The sequence below is a fragment of the Squalius cephalus genome, assembly GCF_949319135.1.
Source record: "Squalius cephalus genome assembly, chromosome: 4".
Taxonomy (NCBI): domain Eukaryota; kingdom Metazoa; phylum Chordata; class Actinopteri; order Cypriniformes; family Leuciscidae; genus Squalius; species Squalius cephalus.
Genome location: NC_137125.1, coordinates 48,853,323 through 48,866,041, shown reverse-complemented (window position 1 = coordinate 48,866,041; position 12,719 = coordinate 48,853,323). Strand labels below are relative to the sequence as shown.

Below are 12,719 nucleotides of genomic sequence, written 5' to 3'. Positions count from 1 at the left end.
CTAACCGGGGCATGCGAACAACGCCTGTCCCAGATCAAGGTCTGGTAATGCCAGTCCAACTGACAGACATTACCTTTAGGGGAATGCAGGCAAGGAGAAACGAGAGTTCCCTCGCCTTGTCACTACATCTGGTTCAACCCAAGGAAAGGGGCCTGAGACGGGTCTAATCAAAGACCGTTTACAAAGGCGGCCCGTCACTGTCTAGTTAGAGCTCAGATGAGAGGAGGCCTAAGCAGAACGACTCTCTGTGCGAGAGGAGGCCAGACCTACTCAATCTTACAGACAGTTTGTGAGGCGGCCTCACAGAGGGCCAAACACTTGATGTGTCTGTCTAGCTGAGCTGAGGTGATCGGAAGCCTCAGCAGAACGACTCTCTGAGCGAGAGGTGCCAGCCATGCTCGACCTAAAGGACAGTTTACCAAGGTGGCCTCACAGAGGGCCGAACACTTGATGTCACTGTCTAGCTGGAGCTCAGGTGAGCGAAGGCCTCAGCGGAACGACTCTCTGAGCGAGAAGAGGCCTGACCTACTCAACCCAAGATGGCCTAACACTCAATGTCACTGTCTAGGTGGAACTCAAAACAGCAGGAGCTCCTGTGAGCGGAGGAGTATTGAACACTCGATATTATCTAGAGCTCAACTGGATGGGGGTCTCAACAGAATGACTCTCTAAAGCGATAGATCATCAAACAAACTTAATTCACATATATTTACATATAAATTTACTTCTGAAAAACTGAAACATACACTTATTTATCCAAGTAGAAAAGTAGGTAATCATTAATTTAGTAAAGTTTCTGTAAACTGTATGTAAAGTTTACTTGCTCTGTATCAGGTGTCCTCAAACTTATTTGTCGGCTGAATCCCTTATATGTAAAATAATTATATGATGTGTCACCCGGAGGATTTAAATTAATATTTCAATAATTTAACAGCACATTCGCATGTTCACAAATCTCACATGACATGCAAGTAAACAGATACTAGGTAAACAGATAAGACAAATTTTTATCTTTATATAGTTAAGTGTTTTATTTTTAAATGATTTATATAGGGCTGTGCGACTATTTTGCAAATTATATTTGAACGGTGAAAATCATTATTTTTCTCTTAAATCCTCTTTCTGAGTATCAATTATATTTTTACTTTCTCATCAGCCATATGATATTTTTGTGCCATTTTAGCGTCTAATTTCATTCAAATTTTTCATAGCTGCATTCACGTTATTTTATAACACTTTCTGTGATGTTGCTCAACGTGATCCAGCATTTCAGCTGCGTTTATCAAAATTGATTATATCTTGAGTTTCATAAATCCTGAATTACATGTTGTATCTTCCAGTGCTGGTTTCTGCATTCCTGAATAAAAATGTTTTTTACGTTCTGCTCAGCACTGATCTCCAGACAGCGTTTGGTGTCTCTGTTCTGTATGGCCTGTCCCTAAAAATCAAACAAGATGAAGAAAGTTTTTTAATGCAATGTTCAGATTGTGATATACCACAGTATCCTCTCAGTATTTGGGGTTTGTTCACCTGTTTGAAGTCCCAGTACATGTGTTTTTGTTTTTCAGTGCCTGAACACCAGGACAGCTCTGGAAACCTGCCTGAGCCGGGATCAATTAGACAGCGCTTCCGATCGTGTAAAAGGGTCGGCAGGGGATCAGTAAGTATCTCACCACTTGCTGTATAGTAAAATACCTGTGTAAGAAGAGACTAAAGTGCGTCAAATATTCCTCAAAAATACAGAGAAGAGAAGAGAAGAGAAGAGAAGATACCTGTGAGGAAAAGAAATGACATGGATATAAAATGGGAGTGTTCTCCTCAGATGGCCCCTTATCCAAACATAAACTTGTTTGCAGATCATTAATAAGCTGTGTAAGAGAGATAATAAGGACATTATATTAAACCTCTCTTACATAAAATTCTCTTGAGTCATAGTGAACCATATGTCACTCACCACTCCATAACCTAGTAAATCATTCCAAGGATTTAATTCCGTATAGACATTTTCCAGATACCATTTGAATGGTTTGCATTTCAGCCTCTCTCTCAGTCTCTTTCTCTCTGAAACATCACCGATGTCTATCCCATGATTCTGTGGGAAGAGGAGAGAACAGATCATAAATCTAATGAAGAGCTAGAACAATTTAACATTTCAAATCTTTAGTCACACCTCTCGGTTTACTTTAATGGTCTCAAACCGAACCTGACAAAATCAACACATCAAGACTCCTAGAACTAGTCTTGAACATCCAGTATTTGTGTGGCTGAATCTTTTCATTAGATCTACCTGTATGGGGACACCCCAGGCCATGTGGACATTTTTCTTGTATTCGTCCATCCAAACTTCTGCCACTCTGAGGGCATTTCTCTTCATTACACCACTAAGGTCAGGCATGTAGGGTTTGTGCGTCCTTTCAATGTGAGCAACTTTAGAACAGGGAACAATCTCTATACTTCCTCCACACGACCACACCTGAGCCGAGAAAAATCAACACTGAATATAGTATAATATATAGAGTTTAATTTAATATAATTCAGTAGAATGATCATGTGCTTTACCCGTATTCCTAATTCAACATTCTCTCCTCCGTACACCTGCATCCCTCCATCCAGAGTCCCAATCTCACCGAAGAACAGACGATCAACCACAAGTATTCCCATTACAGAGGGACTCCTGGAGAACAGCCGGAGAGAGTGGATTTAATAGAGCACAAGCAACATCAGTTCAACAGAACGATTGTCAGCGTGAAACTGCTTTCATACAACTTAAACTTATGATGCTATTTTAAAAGGTAGTTACTTTGTTTATTGGGTGTACTAGTATAGTTATCATGCTTTAATGTTCAAACAACTTAATTTTTCACATATTCCCCTCTATTTCCAGTCTGTTAGACAAACTCTGATATCTACAAAGCTCCTTCTTCCGAAAAGCCCAGAGTTCTCTGATTGGCCGGCTGACCCAATGCGCTGTGATTGGCCGAGCATGTGTCAGATATGTAATGCCCCATACCATAATCGTGTCTCACCTTTTTTCTTTATATACCTTATAGAGTGGTGCAGGAATGACGTCAGAGCCCGGAAGACTAATTTGCAGCTGGCTCCCTCAAGATTTTCCTATGGGGTTTTGTAATGGGATTTTCAATTTATGAGTAAAATAAAGCCTGTGGTAAATATAAGTTGACGATACTTTGACGTTTTGTTCTACAACGTAAATTACACAAACCCAATTATAAAAACCCTTAAGAAAATCTCGAAGGAACCAGTCGTGAATTAGTCTTCCGGGTTATACCTGCACCACTCTATTTAGAGCTGCGCCATGACAGGTATGAAAGTCAATTGTGACAGACGTTTACAGAAGTTGTATCTGGACTTCGATCGATGCATTTTGGGCAGGTCTGGAGCAGTGTTTTCTGTTAGATAGAATAAATACCTTTTGTGGAAAATTTCCAGATCTTATACATGCACTAACAGATGCATTACACACTAAAGGGAAAGGAAAAAAGCATAAAATGGTCTCTTTAATACGGAGTCACATCTTAAACACTATTAGACAAAACATACACTCACTTTCCTGGCTGTGAAGGGTCTTTTTGATCGTACCACTTCTGTGGGAAATCCACGTACATGCACCAGAGAGCCCAGTCAAAACCATGAGCATAGGCAGCATAGTTTATCACTTCCAAGTCATAGTAATTCACTTTGTCAAACACTGGGCTCAGGACCAGTGTACGATCAGCCTGGATACGTGCAAGCAGAGGCTCCGCCCTAAAAGTGAGAAAGTACTTGAGAAAATGTGATTTCATTATTACATTGTTATAATCTTCATGTGTCTGTGGTGGTTGTTCACAAGTGTTGTCATTGTTAACTAAAATTAAAGCTATTCAAATAATTTTCGTTAATTGAAATACAATAAAATGTAAACATAACAAGATTACTAAAATTACACACCATTTGACATGGACCTCAATGTGGGCATCCAAGATGGCAACCACATCTCCGGTGGCAGCCTCCCAGCCTGAGATTCTGGCCTGGGACAGGCCTTTCTGCTCTGGATGGGTCACCATCTTCACCAGGCCTGGGTGCTTCTCATTGATGGAGCTGACATAAACATTCAGCTGTGTCTTCAGCTCTTCTGTGGAAGACATACATCCAGAATGACTAGCTCAGTTTGTTTATAATATGCATCTGTAACTATAGGATTTGATGAGAAACAAACCATTTCTGCTGTGGTCGTCCACCAGTATGATCTCTTTGAGCAGGTGGGCTGGAGTTCTGTTGATAATGCTGCAAATGGCTCTTTGAATGATAGACAGAGCCTCATCCAGATAAATCAGTACCACGCTGATGGTGGGCAGATTGTGTGGATATTCACGGCCAATGCATCTACAGAACAATGACAAAAGGAAAATTGATGAATGCAAGAACGTCAGAGTGTTTCCATGAACGGCTGAAACTCACCTGTGGTCTCGAGTGTCCGGCAGCTCCCGGTCCAGAGGCATCTGGTCACTGAGGAAGGCATTATAGCCGTATTTCTGAAAGAGATCTTCAGCCTTCCTCTGGTCGTCCTCAGAAAGTTCCACAGTCCATTTCTTGAAGAGTTCAGAGTTTGGAAACAGCTTCTTTGCAGGCTTCTTCACTGGTTTCTTCTCATTTCTTCCTTTGAGGCTTTTCTCTTCTGCAAAAAAGTTTGTGTAAATTCGTTAGAACTTTTTACTCTGGTAAACCAGCAAAGTTGAAACCTTAAGGCTCATATTAACAGATTTCTGCACTTAAGCACTTAATTGCATTGCTGATGGAAAACTTTTGCATGATGCATTGCATATATAATCAAGACAGACAGACAGAAATATCTTATTTTATGTTCCACAGAAGAAGAAAAAAACATATAGGTTTGAATGACATAAGGTTGAGTAAATGATGAATTTCCATTTTTGGGTAAACTATAAGAAAATAAACAGAGTGAATTTTGGATTCCTGACAACTTTAAAGAGCGCTTAAAGGGTAATATATAAAACAACAGGTAAACAAATTATTTTGGTAAAATTTCATTACAAGACATATTAGAAACTCACCAACAGCGTATAAATGAGCCTCCAGTTTGTCCAGCTTGTTGAGGAGAAGTGCGCTGTGTAACGAGAAATTCTGCTGGACTTGGTGAAGCTGCTTTTCTTGAGTTTGGATTTCCCACTTGACAGAACTCATATAGAGAAACACCACAGCGACAGACAATACTGGAAACAAACTCTTCACACAGCTGATTCTCATGATGATCAGAACAGCAAAATCACAGTTTGTTAACTATCAAGATATTATCCTTCTTCACGTACCAGTTAGTCTGTGGGCGCTGTACCATGTTAGATTTTGTGTGACTAATGTTTGCTGAGAGTTTTTTTGTGTGTTTTTTTTGCTGATCTTCATCACTCTGACATGATCACATTAATCTTGGGAAGGAGGAGACCAGGACATTGAATCCTGGTAGTTAAACTAATATATTCACTTGACCAAACTGTCTTAACCTCAATGATATCATTCAGCAAAATGAACCAGTCTGATTTTACAGTCCTTTAACTTCATTTTCTCATGTCGTGTGTTTTTGATTAATTTTGATTTAGCCTAAATTATTACAGAAGGCACTTGTTACACCAATACCTATTTTATTCATTTGTTTTTATTGAAAAGCACCCACATAAAGTTCACCAAACTAGGAAAAGTCAAAGATATTTTATTTTAAGTCACAATAGGCACATAGTGAGAGTATTCCCAAAGAGATTATCACCTGTTGCAGTTTTCAGTATTCACAAAACCTGCAGCATTGAAAGACTTACTTAGAAAGAGTTGACTTATAGTATTGTAACATTAATTTATGAAGAAACACCCTGCCTCTGCAAACAAGACTTTTAAAATTTACACAGGCTATTTAATGAACTTTAAAGTCTTTGCTGGCAGTTTGTCTGAAAACGAAGAGCTGGGTGAGCTGGTTTTCAGTTTTATTTGCATAGCACTTTCACAATATATAATGTTCCAAAGAAGCTTTACATAAGTAAAGCTCAACCCCAGACGACTGTGGCAAGGACAGCTTCTCTATTGTTCCCCTCTCCTCCATACATGACTGGTTTTGGCAGCTAGAGGGAGACATGGCTTGAGTGTTCACTTAAAGCTACAATTATGTATTTTTTTTTCGTCACTAGGGGTCACTAACCTCTTACAATAACAAAGGCGTAGGTTGATGATGCATAAGCTGAATTATGGAACTTGTCATCATGCCAAAGGATCTAATAATGTTTATGGATAAGTGACTACATTGATGTTTTTAACATGACTGTGGTATGATCAGGTCGCGATTGCTAATGTCTAATATCTAATTCTAATGCTAAGTCTACTCTTGTCCAGAGACATGCACAGAACGGATCGAGTCAGGATAGTTCACCCATAAATGGAAATTCTGTCATCATTTACTCACCCTCAAGTTGTTCCAAGCCTTTATAAATTTATTTCTGAATCTCTTATATGTAAATTAATATGATGCGTCACCCTGAGGATTTAAATTAATATTTAAATAATTTAACAGCACATTCGCATGTTCACAAATCTCACATGACATGCAAGTGAACAGATACTAGGTAAACAGATAAGACAAATCTTTATCTTTATATAGTTAAGCGTTTTATTTAGGGCTGTGCAACTTATTATTTCACAAATTATTTTGTTATTTATTGCGATTTCTATTTGAAAGGTGAAAATCATTATTTTTCTCTTAAATCCTCTTTCCGAGTATCAATTATATTTTTACTTTCTCATCAGCCATATGATATTTTTGTGCCATTTTAGCGTCTAATTTCTCTCAGTTCAAATTTTTCATAGCTGCATTCACGTTATTTTATAACACTTTCTGTGATGTTGCTCAACGTGATCCAGCATTTCAGCTGCGTTTATCAAAATTGATTATATCCTGAGTTTCATAAATCCTGAATTACATGTTGTATCTTCCAGTGCTGGTTTCTGCATTCCTGAATAAAAATGTTTTTTACGTTCTGGTCAGCACTGATCTCCAGACAGCGTTTGGTGTCTCTGTTCTGTATGGCCTGTCCCTAAAAATCAAACAAGATGAAGAAAGTTTTTTAATGCAATGTTCATATTGTGATATACCACAGTATCCTCTCAGTATTTGGGGTTTGTTCACCTGTTTGAAGTCCCAGTACATGTGTTTTTGTTTTTCAGTGCCTGAACACCAGGACAGCTCTGGAAACCTGCCTGAGCCGGGATCAATTAGACAGCGCTTCCGATCGTATACAAGGGTCGGCAGGGGATCAGTAAGTATCTCACCACTTGCTGTATAGTAAAATACCTGTGTAAGAAGAGACTAAAGTGCGTCAAATATTCCTCAAAAATACAGAGAAGAGAAGAGAAGAGAAGAGAAGAGAAGAGAAGAGAAGAGAAGAGAAGAGAAGAGAAGAGAAGAGAAGAGAAGAGAAGAGAAGAGAAGAGAAGAGAAGAGAAGAGAAGAGAAGAGAGGATATTATACCTGTGGGGAAAAGAAATGACATGGATATAAAATGGGAGTGTTCTCCTCAGATGGCCCCTTATCCAAACATAAACTTGCTTGCAGATCATTAATAAGCTGTGTGATAGAGATAATAAGGACATTATATTAAACCTCTCTTATATAAAACTCTCTTGAGTCATAGTGAACCATATGTCACTCACCACTCCATAACCTAGTAAATCATTCCCAGGATTTAACGCTGTATAGACATTTTCCAGATACCATTTGAATGGTTTGCATTTCAGCCTCTCTCTCAGTCTCTTTCTCTCTGAAACATCACCGATGTCTATCCCATGATTCTGTGGGAAAAGGAGAGAACAGATCATAAATCTAATGAAGAGCCAAAACAATTTAACATTTCAAATCTTTAGTCACACCTCTCGGTTTACTTTAATGGTCTCAAACCGAACCTGACAAAATCAACACATCAAGACTCCTAGAACTGGTCTTGAACATCCAGAATTTGTGTGGCTGAATCTTTTCATTAGATCTACCTGTATGGGGACACCCCAGGCGATGTGGACATTTTTCTTGTATTCGTCCATCCAAACTTCTGCCACTCTGAGGGCATTTCTCTTCATTACACCTCTAAGGTCAGGCATGTAGGGTTTGTGCGCCCTTTCAATGTGAGCAACTTTAGAGCAGGGAACAATCTCTATACTTCCTCCACACGACCACACCTGAGCCGAGAAAAATCAACACTGAATATAGTATAATATATAGTGTTTAATTTAATATAATTCAGTAGAATGATCATGTGCTTTACCCGTATTCCTAATTCAACATTCTCTCCTCCGTACACCTGCATCCCTCCATCCAGAGTCCCAATCTCACCGAAGAACAGACGATCAACCACAAGTATTCCCATTACAGAGGGACTCCTGGAGAACAGCCGGAGAGAGTGGATTTAATAGAGCACAAGCAACATCAGCTCAACAGAACGATTGTCAGCGTGAAACTGCTTTCATACAACTTAAACTTATGATGACACTTTAAAAGGTAATTGTTGTGTTTATTGGGTGTACTAGAATAGTTAACATTCTATAATGTTCAAAAAAACAAAAAATTTCATATAAAGTACATTATTGCAACCCCTCTATTCCCAGTCTGTCTGACACACTGATTTCTACAAAGCTCCTCCTTCCGAAAAGCCCAGAGTGCTCTGATTGGCCAGCTGACCCACTGTGCTGTGATTGGCCAACACCTTAAGCGTGTAACAGATAGGTTACACACTAAAGGAAAAAGAAAACTTTAACCCTCATCCTCTCCTCGGGTTATTTTGACCTGAAATTATTTTATTTTATTTTATTAATTTAATTTAAAATTGAGTGTTCTTCATAATGGTCCAAAACTTGGAATACACACAAACAAAAAATTGACTGGATTCGAGGAGTTTATCTGGTTGTAATAAAAAAGTAACAAAACCTTCCCTCGCAGATCAATTTGACCCTCTATAGGAATGAATGGAATGCAGGAAAAAAATAAACACACAAATTAAGGCACGAGACTATAGAATATCCCCAATGCAGAACACACTCACATGCATTGCATACATACACACATACACAAAAATCCCATTAAAATGAATGGGGGGTCATATGACGGGGCTAATGTGTTTTTATCTTTTTACAGTCTATGGTTTTTATCAGTCTCAATGCAGACTGCACACAGATATGAAGTGGTTTTGATTTGAACACATTTACAATGCAGATAATTATTATAATGTCAAATTACTAATTTGTTTATTTGACTCTCATAAATATTATTTCTATTCACATGGCTTTTTTGCTCCTTGGAAACTATGATAATGATATTTCAACTATCCAGTCAAATCAAATGTGTTATGTGGCATTCAGTGACATGCTTTTTAAATGATATATAGGCCTATAGGTGAATAATAATAATAATAATAATAATAATAATAATATACATCTAAATAGATAATATTAGATTAAAAATAAGATTTAAATCTTGTGGGAAAATAAAGAAAATAGTTATAGAAATTTTCAGTCTATTTGCATTCATAAAAGACCAAATTAAACAAATTAAGTAAAAAAAAAATAGTAATAATACTACATAGGTTAGGCTATTCAAAACACTACGTCCTTGTTGCTTAAAGTTTAAATAAGCTAAAGCTACTGATTTAAAATCACAGAATAATTTGTCTAATCAAACACAACCATTTTTATCTATTTATTCTATCTTTAACTTGGCATTAGTTTACATTACAATCAAGTATGTAATCGCGTCTATCTTTAAGTTGAGAGAATGTGCTTGATTATTTATTGATCAAATATAGTAATTTAAAGGTAAATAAAATAAATATAACAGAAAAGCTGCAAAAAAAATTGCATCAAAATAAAATGATATAATCTTTATGGACAAAAAATAGGAATAAGTTTAGGCCTTCGCGAGGGAAGGCTATGTTACAACTACGGGAGGAGAGGATGCATCAAATGGTCTCTTTAATACGGAGTCACATCTTAAACACAATATTGCACAACACACACTCACTTTCCTGGCTGTGAAGGGTCTTTCTGATCATACCACTTCTGTGGGAAAGCCACGTACATGCACCAGAGAGCCCAGTCAAAACCATGAGCATAGGCAGGATAGTTTATCACTTCCAAGTCATAGTAATTCACTTTGTCAAACACTGGGCTCAGGACCAGTGTACGATCAGCCTGGATACGTGCAAGCAGAGGCTCCGCCCTAAAAGTGAGAGAGTACTTGAGAATGTGATTTCATTATTATACTGTGTTCAGTTGTCTGTGTCTGTGGTGGTTGTTCACAAGTGATGTCATTGTTATCTAAAAGTAAAGCTATTAAAATAATTTTCGGTAATTGAATTAGAGCTGAAATACAATGAAATATAAACATAACAATTACTACTAAAACTAAAAGCTAATTCAAAATATTAGGAAATTACTCATTTGAAAATAATACTAAAACACTGCAATTTTGTTTTAATATCATCTAGCTGAGCAAATATTGATTTTATTGCCAGATACTTAAGTCAGCTGAGCAGTTTCACACCATTGGACATGGACCTCAATGTGGGCGTCCAAGATGGCAACCACATCTCCGGTGGCAGCCTCCCAGCCTGAGATTCTGGCCTGGGACAGGCCTTTCTGCTCTGGATGGGTCACCATCTTCACCAGGCCTGGGTGCTTCTCATTGATGGAGCTGACATAAACATTCAGCTGTGTCTTCAGCTCTTCTGTGGAAGACATACATCCAGAATGACTAGCTCAGTTTGTTTATAATATGCATCTGTAACTATAGGATTTGATGAGAAACAAACCATTTCTGCTGTGGTCGTCCACCAGTATGATCTCTTTGAGCAGGTGGGCTGGAGTTCTGTTGATGATGCTGCAAATGGCTCTTTGAATGATAGACAGAGCCTCATCCAGATAAATCAGTACCACGCTGATGGTAGGCAGATTGTGTGGATATTCACGGCCAATGCATCTACAGAACAATGACAAAAGGAAAATTGATAAATCCATCAAGAACGTCAGAGTGTTTCCATGAACGGCTGAAACTCACCTGTGGTCTCGAGTGTCCGGCAGCTCCCGATCCAGAGGCATCTGGTCACTGAGGAAGGCATTATAGCCGTATTTCTGAAAGAGATCTTCAGCCTTCCTCTGGTCGTCCTCAGAAAGTTCCACAGTCCATTTCTTGAAGAGATATGAGTTTGGAAACAGCTTCTTTGCTGGCTTCTTCACTGGTTTCTTCTCATTTCTTACTTTGAGGCTTTTCTCTTCTGCAAAAATGTTTGTGTAAGTCAATGAAATTCGTTAGAACTTCTTACTCTGGTAAACCAGCGAAGTTGAAACCTTAAAGCTCATATTAACAGATTTCTGTTGTTTTATCTATTTGAAAATCATGGTCTACTTCAAATGACATTAATACAAACTGTCCATGTTTCTTCAAAATAGTGATGTTGTGCATGTAAAACTAAAGGTGAACTCAGTACTTTTTTTTCCTCACGAATTTAATACTTTTGAAAAATGTTTACCATCATGTTTCTAAAAAGATGTTTAAAAAGAGATATTCCAGTCATATTCGTGACCTAGTAACAGCTGTTTAATTTTTTTTAAATCATTTGATTAAAAAGATTTTCATTTGTGTTCCGAAGACATGAGGGTGAGTAATTAATGACAATTTAAATTTTTTGGTGAACTAACCTATAAGATTATGACACAGACAGACAGACAAATAGATAGATAGATAGATAGATAGATAGATAGATAGATAGATAGATAGATAGATAGATAGATAGATAGATAGATAGATAGATAGATGATGGGTGAACTAAAAGAAAATAAATTGGGTCAATTTTAATTTCATGCCATCTTTAAGGGTAGCATGTAAAACATGTAAAACAGGTGAACAAAACTTATTTTTGTCAAATTTGATTACAGAAACTCACCAACAGCGTATAAATGAGCCTCCAGTTTGTCCAGCTTGTTGAGGAGAAGTGCGCTGTGTAAGGAGAAATTCTGATGGACTTGGTGAAGCTGCTTTTCTTGAGTTTGGATTTCCCACTTGACAGAACTCATATAGAGAAACACCACAGCGACAGACAAGACTGGAAACAAACTCTTCACACAGCTAATTCTCATGATGATCAGAACAGCAAAATCACAGTTAACTGTCAAGATATTATCCTTCTTCAAGTACCAGTTAGTCTGTGGGCCCTAGCCCATGTTGAACTGTTAGATTTTGTGACACCAATGTTTGCTGAGTGTTTTTTTTTAGTTTGCCTTGATGTGTTTCACTCTAACATGATCACATTAATCTTGGGAAGTACCAGGACATTGAATCCTGGTAAACACTGGGTACACCTTGGAAAATATTAACTTTACCAAATTTTCTGAACCTCAATCATATTTTTCAGTAAAACCTTAAAAATGTAATGTTTTTGAATAATTTTGATTTAGCCTTAATGATTAAAGACAGCACTTGTTACACCAATAACCATTTTATGTAAAATGAAACTGAGATGCACCCACATAAAGTTCACCAAAGTCAGATATTTTATTTTAAGTCACAATAGGCACATAGTGAGAGTATTCCCAAAGAGATTATCACCTGTTGCCGTTTCCAGTATTCACAAAACCTGCAGCATTGAAAGACTTACTTAGAAAGAGTTGACTTATAGTATTGTAAC

The 12,719-nt window shown here is 37.7% G+C and overlaps 2 protein-coding genes across 2 annotated transcripts; both read right to left on the bottom strand.

Annotated features, from left to right (window-relative positions):
- Window positions 1-1,142: 1,142 nt before the first annotated feature.
- On the bottom strand, window positions 1,143-5,344 carry LOC307156878 (putative polypeptide N-acetylgalactosaminyltransferase 8). The gene is made up of 11 exons (XM_079868578.1): window positions 5,073-5,344; window positions 4,459-4,675; window positions 4,217-4,383; window positions 3,949-4,132; window positions 3,568-3,765; window positions 2,560-2,674; window positions 2,288-2,473; window positions 1,955-2,092; window positions 1,773-1,868; window positions 1,531-1,695; window positions 1,143-1,438 (listed from the first exon to the last, which is right to left on the bottom strand). The coding sequence occupies exons 1-11, from the start codon at window positions 5,263-5,265 to the stop codon at window positions 1,307-1,309; spliced, it is 1,791 nt and encodes a 596-aa protein (XP_079724704.1). The 5' UTR covers window positions 5,266-5,344; the 3' UTR covers window positions 1,143-1,306.
- A 1,305-nt stretch (window positions 5,345-6,649) lies between these two features.
- LOC307156880 (putative polypeptide N-acetylgalactosaminyltransferase 8) lies at window positions 6,650-12,706 on the bottom strand. The gene is made up of 11 exons (XM_079868580.1): window positions 11,979-12,706; window positions 11,093-11,309; window positions 10,848-11,014; window positions 10,580-10,763; window positions 10,058-10,255; window positions 8,310-8,424; window positions 8,038-8,223; window positions 7,705-7,842; window positions 7,523-7,618; window positions 7,181-7,345; window positions 6,650-7,088 (listed from the first exon to the last, which is right to left on the bottom strand). Exons 1-11 carry the CDS (start codon window positions 12,169-12,171, stop codon window positions 6,957-6,959), a joined length of 1,791 nt encoding a protein of 596 aa, XP_079724706.1. The 5' UTR covers window positions 12,172-12,706; the 3' UTR covers window positions 6,650-6,956.
- Between the last annotated feature and the right edge of the window lie 13 nt (window positions 12,707-12,719).

Bases quoted from the DNA above. Each gene is read 5' to 3' on its own strand.
- LOC307156880 (XM_079868580.1), bottom strand. From the start codon at position 12,171: ATGAGAATTAGCTGTGTGAAGAGTTTGTTTCCAGTCTTGTCTGTCGCT. The intron at 10,764-10,847 runs GTTTGTTTCTCA...TGTCTTCCACAG, and splicing joins GGACGACCACAGCAGAAATG to AAGAGCTGAAGACACAGCTG. The intron at 7,843-8,037 runs GTAGATCTAATG...CTTTTCCCACAG, and splicing joins CCTGGGGTGTCCCCATACAG to AATCATGGGATAGACATCGG.
- LOC307156878 (XM_079868578.1), bottom strand. From the start codon at position 5,265: ATGAGAATCAGCTGTGTGAAGAGTTTGTTTCCAGTATTGTCTGTCGCT. The intron at 4,676-5,072 runs GTGAGTTTCTAA...ACTTTTTTGCAG, and splicing joins GGCTCATTTATACGCTGTTG to AAGAGAAAAGCCTCAAAGGA. The intron at 4,133-4,216 runs GTTTGTTTCTCA...TGTCTTCCACAG, and splicing joins GGACGACCACAGCAGAAATG to AAGAGCTGAAGACACAGCTG.